The sequence below is a fragment of the Gymnoscopelus braueri genome, assembly GCF_963280865.1.
Source record: "Gymnoscopelus braueri genome assembly, chromosome: 6".
Taxonomy (NCBI): domain Eukaryota; kingdom Metazoa; phylum Chordata; class Actinopteri; order Myctophiformes; family Myctophidae; genus Gymnoscopelus; species Gymnoscopelus braueri.
The window spans coordinates 2,675,843-2,685,158 of NC_137607.1; the positions used below are offsets into that span (position 1 = coordinate 2,675,843).

General features: G+C 42.4%; 1 protein-coding gene across 1 annotated transcript in view; it reads left to right on the plus strand.

The window, feature by feature from the left end:
* thop1 (thimet oligopeptidase 1) overlaps positions 1–9,316 on the plus strand; it is a 37,750-nt gene that overhangs the window by 25,251 nt on the left and 3,183 nt on the right. The window contains exons 9-13 of the mRNA XM_080431185.1: positions 1,714–1,806; positions 2,530–2,660; positions 3,651–3,852; positions 6,240–6,426; positions 9,120–9,248. Coding sequence (XP_080287311.1) covers positions 1,714–1,806; positions 2,530–2,660; positions 3,651–3,852; positions 6,240–6,426; positions 9,120–9,248 — 742 coding nt within the window. The remainder of the gene's footprint in view (positions 1–1,713; positions 1,807–2,529; positions 2,661–3,650; positions 3,853–6,239; positions 6,427–9,119; positions 9,249–9,316) is intronic.

Below are 9,316 nucleotides of genomic sequence, written 5' to 3' on the forward strand. Positions count from 1 at the left end.
CAGGCAGCACTACTCTACCTGTCACACATAATACTGTAGAACTACAGGCAGCACTACTCTATCTGCCACACTTAATACCGTAGAACTACAGGCAGCACTACTCTATCTGCCACACTTAATACTGTAGAACTACAGGCAGCACTACTCTATCTGCCACACTTAATACTGTAGAACTACAGGCAGCACTACTCTACATGTCACACATAATACTGTAGAACTACATGCAGTATATATATATATATATATATATATATATATATATATATATATATGTATATATATATATATATATATATATATATATATATATATATATATATATATATATATATATATGTATATATTGAAATTCTTTATTGGGATATAATAATAACCCGTTGAGATGAACCATCTAGTTTTCAAGGGGCTCCGCAGTTACAGAATACATAATAATACATTTAAGAAACAAACAAAACAACATCAATCAAGGGGGGAAAACAAGACAAAACATACAACAATAACACAACAACAATACACAAAGCACATTCATGAATAGTTGTGTCATAGATCTGTTAGTGATAATTAGTGAAAACATGAGCAGGTAGTCTCAAGGTGAGAGGACAGCGCCGTTTGAAACAATTGAGCAGATGATATTGACCCAATATGAACAGGTAGGTTGTTCCAGTCAGAAGGAGCTTTAAACCTAAAGGATTTTTTGGAAACTGAATTAGATACGTTTGGAACATCAAAGTAAACTTGTGCACAATGTCTCAGTTGGTGTCTAGAAGTAAAATGATTCATATACCGTTTGAGATACTGTGGGTAATTAAAGTAGATGCATGTAGAGATGAACTGTAACCAGTGCTGCTGTCGTCTTACTGTGGGAGATGGCAAGTTAAGGTTTTCATACATGGTGCAATGATGAGTCATATAATAGTACTAGTCTATCTGTCACACTTAATACTGTAGAACTACATGCAGTACTACTCTATCTGATACGTCATGACCCAGGTGAGATACAGGCATTACTACTCTATACCAGGTGAGATACAGGCAGTACTACTCTATACTTCATGACCCAGATGAGATACAGGCAGTACTACTCAATACGTCATGACCCAGAATCTGGGTCCCAGATGAGATGCAGGCAGTACTACTCTTATCTGTCACACTTAATACTGTAGAACTACAGGCAGTACCACTCTGTCTGATACTTTATGAACTAGGTGAAATACAGGCAGTACTACTTTATCTGATACTTAATGACCCAGGTGAGATACAGGCATTACTACTCTATACCAAGTGAGATACAGGCAGTACTACTCTATACCAGGTGAGATACAGGCATAACTACTCTATATACTTCATGACCCAGGTGAGATACAGGCAGTACTGCTCTATATACTTCATGACCCATGTGAGATACAGGCAGTACTGCTCTATATACTTCATGACCCAGGTGAGATACAGGCAGTACTGCTCTATATACTTCATGACCCAGGTGAGATACAGGCAGCACTGCTCTATATACTTCATGGCCCAGGTTAGATACAGGCGCCACTACTCTTATCTACTCTGGTTTTCTTTGTGAACTGACTGGTTTTATAAAACTGCAAACCCAGTCAATCACATTGTAACATCACAGGCGTAAAAAGGAGGTGAAATTATGTGTTGTGCAAGTTCCATCACTGCAGTTTCAATAACTCCTCTCCTCTCCTCTCCTCTCCTCTCTAGGTGGAGGAGACTCAGTATGCAGTGGATCAGAACCAGTTAAAGGAGTATTTCCCCATGGAGGTGGTGACTAAGGGTCTGTTGGACATCTATCAGGTATAATAGGACTGCTGCCTTTTTGATTCATTCAGTAATTGAGAACCGTGTTTTTCTTTTTTTGAAAAATATATTTTTTGAAAATAACATAAAATGAAAATAGTAATTGAAAAAAAAAGAAGACAATATGGATCACCAGAATCAGAGACGTGTGTTGTTTATATCAGCGGTTCTCAAACTTGTTCATGTCAAGGACCCCCAACACGATATGTATTTGGCCACGGACCCCCATCTCAAAATATGTTGTTCCAGGGACCCCCAGAAGCAAAGATTTGAGTTTCAAATGTTCACTTAAAAAATACATGTATATTCAAAGATTTGCAGAACGATTTTACAAAAATAGCAGATCTACAAGCTCATAGCGCGGCACTGAGTGCGCTACTTTTGAATAGCCAAAGTATACAGGTTAAAGTGGTTCAAATGATTGTGAAGCTATTTTAACTAATTTTGCTGTGGACCCCCTCGTATCCCCCCAAGGACCTCTGGGGGTCCCCGGACCCCACTTTGAGAACCAATGGTCTATGAATCTAACATGGTTACAATGGAATTTGAAGTGTCAATGGGTTTATATAGGAAGGGGGCGTGTCCGATGAATATAAAATGAATCGAAATATTGAATCAAGCAACTTAAACACTGTCAGAGTACGTTGTTAAAATGACCCCCGGAAGTGTTTAGAGGTGGAATCCCTTCTTTTAACTGTTTCACCCTTTATTACTACACAGGAGCTGCTGGGTCTGTCCTTCAGCCTGGTGGATGGCGCCCCCGTGTGGCACCCTGACGTCACTCTCTACTCTGTCACCGACCGAGCCTCTGGAGTGTGTGTGGGACAGTTCTACCTCGACCTGTTCCCCAGGTGTGTGTGTGTCTACTTGTATAGTAGAGAGTATAGAGAAATACACATTGTGAGGATCATTTTCCTGATCCTCCACAAGAGAAATGGTTGTTTTAAAGTTTAAAAAAGATGTTTAGTCTTTGGCCTACTATTAGGAAACGATTGTGACATGAACAGCGACTTGAATTAAAAGTTGTCGGTCCGTCACGCCTGATTTCAGACAAACACAACCTCAACTTCAGAATCCCTCCCCCACCCAGCTACCTACGTTCTTAAACAGACAGAGACGAATAGTGCAAAGATCAAATGAGCAAGAGCTAAAACAAATAAGTGTATCGAATAAACAAGATCCAATAAAACAAGAGCTTTTGTACAAATAATTTGACAACAAGTAGGCAAGGCTAAGAGGAAGGTTAGTGTTTCCTGAAGAGGTGGGTTTTCAGCCTGCGGTGAAAGATGGGCAGTGACTCTGCTGTCCTGACATCAGTGGGGAGTTCATTCCACCACTGTGGGGCCAGAACAGAGAAAAAAGCCGTGGCTGCGTAGATCGGCCAGAAGGACCTAAAAGAGTCCTACCGCCACTGAATGCCACAGCCGTCATTTAATTATTGGCTTAGGAATGCGACAAAACTGGTTGGAATAACGTGTTCCTTCCACGCGCTACGTCTAACCAGGGAAACTCCCCCCTGTGTCGGGTGATAAGAAGCGGCCTGCTTGCTCCTCATGCATTGAAGGAGGCATGAGCTTCAGCTTGGGCTCTCCCTAGGCTGGCAGAGGGAGAGTAGCGCCCAGGATTACATAGGCAATTGGCACTGGGTGAAAAAAAATATGGGTTACAAAATCTTGGGATAAAATTTTTTTTAAAAAAAAAGAAGGAATGCGACAAAAAAAAGACTTCATGGGGTTTGTAATTGATAGAAAATAAATATTGTTTTGGGTGAAGTACTCCTTTTAATATAATAAATGTAATTATAATATATAATATTAATAAACGTGTGTGTGATGTTTCAGGGAGGGTAAGTACGGCCATGCAGCGTGCTTCGGCCTGCAGCCAGGCTGTCTGCTGTGTGACGGTAACAGACAGATGAGCGTAGCCGCCATGGTGGCTAACTTCAGCAAGCCCACGGCGGACGCTCCGTCTCTGCTGCAGCACGACGAGGTGGAGACGTACTTCCATGAGTTTGGACACGTCATGCACCAGCTCTGTGCTCAGGTACATAACATTTATATAAACATATATACATATATATATATATATGGACACGTCATGCACCAGCTCTGTGCTCAGGTATATAACATTTATATAAACATATATACATATATATATATGGACACGTCATGCACCAGCTCTGTGCTCAGGTACATAACATTTATATAAACATATATACATATATATATGGACACGTCATGCACCAGCTCTGTGCTCAGGTACATAACATTTATATAAACATATATACATATATATATGGACACGTCATGCACCAGCTCTGTGCTCAGGTATATAACATTTATATAAACATATATACATATATATATGGACACGTCATGCACCAGCTCTGTGCTCAGGTACATAACATTAAAGGGGAATTTTGGACTAAGGTTTTCTTACCTTTTCTATGACGTTATGATATCTTAGGATGAATGGTACAGTAGACAAATGTCATAACTCCATCCTGGGTCCACCACAGCTTAACACATTGAATGCCAGAGTTATTTCAGATTTTTAGCTGTTTTATGCCAGAGATTTTTCATTGAGAAAAAAAAAGTACTCAGGAGCCGAGATACAGAATTTTTAAGTTTTAAGTTAACACATTGGGTGCCAGCATTTTTTCATAACAACTTACGTTGGGTGCCAGCATTCTCCCCATTGACTGCGCTTTGCTGTTTAAAGCTCTAGACTCCACGAGGAGCAAATCCATGTAAAAAAAAACATCCATTCATGTTGCGCGATGACCCTGGCTACAGCCTGGAACGATAACATTTCACTCGCGAGTTACAATGGGGGGGGATCGCGCATCGCGCATGACCGGTTTTCCCCACCGGAAACAGATTCGGAGATATAGGTGTTTTAAAGAAGGAAATAGACAGGAAGTGGATGGCAGCCATGTTTTTGTTTTTCCGGTGATCTATCTGGCCTATCCTTCTCAAGATCACAATGGGTACTCCCAGAGCTGCTCTAGCCCCGCCCGTGTGGAGAAAAACGAAAAAAACAAAAAGACATATTTCACGGTCTGGACCGTGTTCGGCACCGGACCGCTACTCTGCGCAAACACGGTTCAGACCGTGTTTGGCACCCGATGTGTTAACAAGGAAGTGGATGGGAGTTTAAATCTTCAAAAAATCATATCTCCTTGTGTTTTTTTTTTTTTTTTTTTTTTTAAACGCATCAATGCGTTCTTGGCACACAAGTGATGGATTCAAAAGAACGCAAATAACGCATGTATGCGTTCTTGGCACTCAATGTGTTAAAACGTGTGCCAATAGGCCTTGCGCTAGATCGCGTATTTTAATAGCTTTTTTTTGTTTGTTTTTTTGGTGAGATCTGACGTTCATAGTGACAGAACACTATGCAACCAAAAATAATAATAATAATAATAAGTCTTGCTAGACCAGATTGAAATCTCGAGATTTCGATCTCGTCTAGCAAGACTGCTGTTTTTTTTGTTTTATTATTATTAGTTTTTTGACAGTGTTCTGTCACTATGAACGTCAGATCTCACAAAAAGTACCAAAGAAATTGACTTCAGGGAACGGTGAAGTCAGCCCGTTTTTTTTCAGCAAATTCAAATGCACCGTCTTGGAACTTTAGCCTGGTAAACCCTCCCTCCGGAAATCTCATTTCCATTTGATTTCAGAAGTGAGTCTGGCCTGATCGCCCATTCTGCAATATTGGCTGTGGGCTGGAGTTGGGCGGGAGTAATACCGTTGACTGACAACCCCTTCAGCCAATGATCGTTTTTCCCCTTCCGCCAATTGCAGTGCATTTTTACCACCTCTGCGACTAATGTGACGCAACGGGACTTTTGAGATGGCCATGCCCAAAACAGGTTGCCTTATTCGGATACATGCGTGTCACTGCCCGCCCCTGCCGGTTCTCTGAATTTTTATTTTTAAATAGGCTCCGTCATGATTAATTGACCACATATATGAAGTTAAACAACTAAATTCTATCCAAACGATATCTTATAAGTAAATTACGTGCCTCAAAAAAGAAGTTTGAGAGCGTTTTATAAACGAAAGTAAGAAGTGAAGGCACTCGCACAAACAACAATGGCTGCCGTTCGCCTTTTGTCGTCTGCACTCAGGCTGCACTCGGCTTCATTCGGGCTCACTCGAACTCGCCACCTGATTGGCCAACTGTCGCTGTCAATCACAGAACGATGAGCGACGACGCTGATAGGCTCGTCCATTTGGTGTACGGGCTAGAAACGCCCAGACAAGCCTTCAGGCCAGACTCACTTCTGGAATCAAATGGAAATAAGATTTCCGGAGGGAGGGTTTACCAGGCTATTGGAACTTGCCCTCGTCCTGAAAAGCAAGCGTAAACGTAACCATGTTTCAGTATAGTTTATAACTGGGTGTGTCTTTTGTGTGTTCCAGGCGGACTACGCCATGTTCAGTGGGACCCACGTGGAGCGGGACTTCGTGGAGGCTCCGTCTCAGATGTTAGAGAACTGGGTGTGGGAGAAGGAGCCTCTCCAGAGGATGTCCAAACACTACAAGAGCGGAGCGCCCATCCCCGACCACCTGCTGGACAAACTCATCAAGTCTCGCCTCGCCAACACCGGTACGTCTTCGGCTATGCTTTGGCTATTCAAAAATAGCAGATCTACAAGCTCATAGCGCGGCACCGAGTGCCGCGCTATGAGCTTGTAGATCTGCTATTTTTGGGGGGAAAATCTTGGAGATTTTGTGCAAATCTTAGGATATATATTTTTTTCAAGCAAACATTTGTAACTCAAATCTTTGCTTCTGGGGGGATTCTACAAATGTGTTGCTATAATATCAGTGGTTCTCAAACTTTTTCATATCAACGACCACCCAAAATGATATGTATTTGGCCGTGGACCCCCATCTCGAAATATTTTGTTCCAGGGACCCCCCAGAAGTTGTAATATGAGTTAAAAATTGTCGCTTAAAAAATAAATAATAATATATATATTCAAAGATTGGCAAAAGTGTTATTTTTTTTCTCCAAAAATAGCAGATCTACAAGCTCATAGTGCCGTGTTATGAGCTTGTATATCTGCTATTTTTGAATAGCCAAAGAAATCTAAAGTGACACAGATGCGTCCCCGGATTGAATGGGTTAATGCAAAAAGAAAATATTTTTTTTTCAAACAATTCCAATCCCCAACAAAGCCTGTCATGTGGTGGCGTAGAGGAAAGCTAACATGTGCACGTTTAGTATGGCACTCTGTGCAATCTGAAAACGCCTCTCTTCAGACTCCACCGTAGCACCTAGTTATGCAGACTTACCGTGGTCATTTGTCCTCACCTTTTTGTTACTTAGGCATGTTTTTTTTTCTCGACCGCAAAGTTTAGATAGCATGTTATTTAGATGCTAGGTTCATTGTTTACCTGGTATATCCTATAGTTTCAATGTACAGATTATTATTTTGATAGTAAACTGCCCACAAAAAGTTCGGAAACTTAACTATGGTCCATTATTTCTCCCCTTCAATAATACCAGATGGTAGTGTGTTTTATTTTATTTTATTTTATTGTTGATTAGTCACCTTTACAACGAGGTACAGCTTGTAAAGATCGGGCATTCGTGGAATGAGCAACACAGCTAAAGGTGTGGGTAGCGCCTACCAAAAATTTGCCAAAATCCCCCAATATGCTTCTGTTGGTAATCTCTTGTTCTGAGCAACCTGCCAGTCACACGCCTGCTGAGAGGTGTGTGACTGCCTGGCACCTGGACATGGGTCTTGCAACTTTGTTGTAATGCTCCAAGCAGCAACACTGCTCCCATGGAAAGATGCCACGTTTGTCCCTTCAGGATAAGGCCTGTGCAATAGAGCAAGTGAAGCTTGTGTCAGGCCTGCTACCATTTTTCAGGCAGGTGTGTGACTGGCACCTGAGCATGGGGCCTGTGACTTTGACATCTGTCTTTGGTACCGTTGTGCAAATTTTGCCTATAAATCTATGGTTCCTCAGTGAAGCAAGGGGGAGGAACCGGTCTTCTTGGGTTGTTGTCTTGCCTGTTGACTTCACCAGTCTAACATAACTTGGTCCTAAGTTTGTAAATGGTACCAGGGCTGACACCAAATGATGCTGCCACTCTGGCTGCATAACGGAACACCAGCTTCCACTTGCCCTATTGCACGGGCGTTATCCTGAAGGGACAAACTGGCATCTTTAGTATTGCTGCTTAGACCAGTGTTTATCAACCCTGGCAAACGTCCCAATTTTGGGCCGGGGCTACTGCTGAGGTGTTCCGCGCCGTTTGAATAAGGTGTGAACCCAGCCCCTCGAGAACAATAGCGGCGATCATCCGTCAATCGATACGGCCATCATCCGTTTCACACAGAGCCACGGCCCACGCCCGAGTCCATTCAGTGTAGCGCCCATCACCCATAGGAATGCAAATATGTTGGCCTACCTGGTACTGTATAAAAAGGGCACAGGGTATATGCTTTGGCACTCAGTATTACTACATTGTGGGTCGGAACGGGCCGATACGGCGGCCAAGAGGGGCTGTCATATTATAACCTGCCATGATGATGAATGTCCGACAATAAAACACTAACTAACTAACTGTACTAACTTTAAATCAACATAAGTGTTAGATTTCTTATAAAGTGCTTCTAAATCGCTCCAGGGTGTTAGTGTGAACGTCATTTGTGGTGTTTAATTACTCCACGGAGATCGGGAGATGGTCTGTTCACTCGCAGCTGCGGTAACCGAAAGTCTCGCCCCAAAGCACGCTACCCCCATTTGTGTTCTTGTATTTGTTTTACTGAGGATAAGGTTAGAAATAAGTTTAGTATTAGGCATAGTTTTACTGATGTTACGTTTAGGAATAAGGTTAGGTTTAGACATAGTTTACTGAGGTTACGTTTAGGAATACCAGGTGGGCGAGTGTTTTGGTAACCGTCTGTAGTGGGTAACTGCGCATGCGTTCGCAATAATGCTATCACTTTTTACTCTGGTAAGGTGAAATCAGACTCCTCCAGTCAGCACTGACCCAAGTTTGTATATTTGTAGGCCAAAGACATTATGTAATGTTTGTAAGGTTTCTTTATTACATCTTGTGTACATGAGTAAATATTTTGTAGCAGCAATACAATTATTGGGGGGACATTTTTATATATATATATATATATATATATATACATACAACAGAAGCATATTGGGGGATTTTGGCAAATTGTTTGGGGGCGCTACCCACACGTTAAGCTGTGTTTAAAAAAAATTCCAATTCCTAATAAAGCCTGTATGTATGTGGTCTGTGATGTTCTCCGGGGGTCTCAGGGATGTTCAACCTGCGTCAGATCGTCCTGGCTAAGGTGGACCAGGCTCTGCACACCCAGACGGGCTTGGACCCGGCCGAGGAGTACGCCCGTCTCAGCAAGGAGATCCTGGGGATCCCCGCTTCTCAAGGTTGGGCACGCACACGCGCGCACGCGCACGCACGCACGCACGCACGCACGCACGCACGCACGCACGCA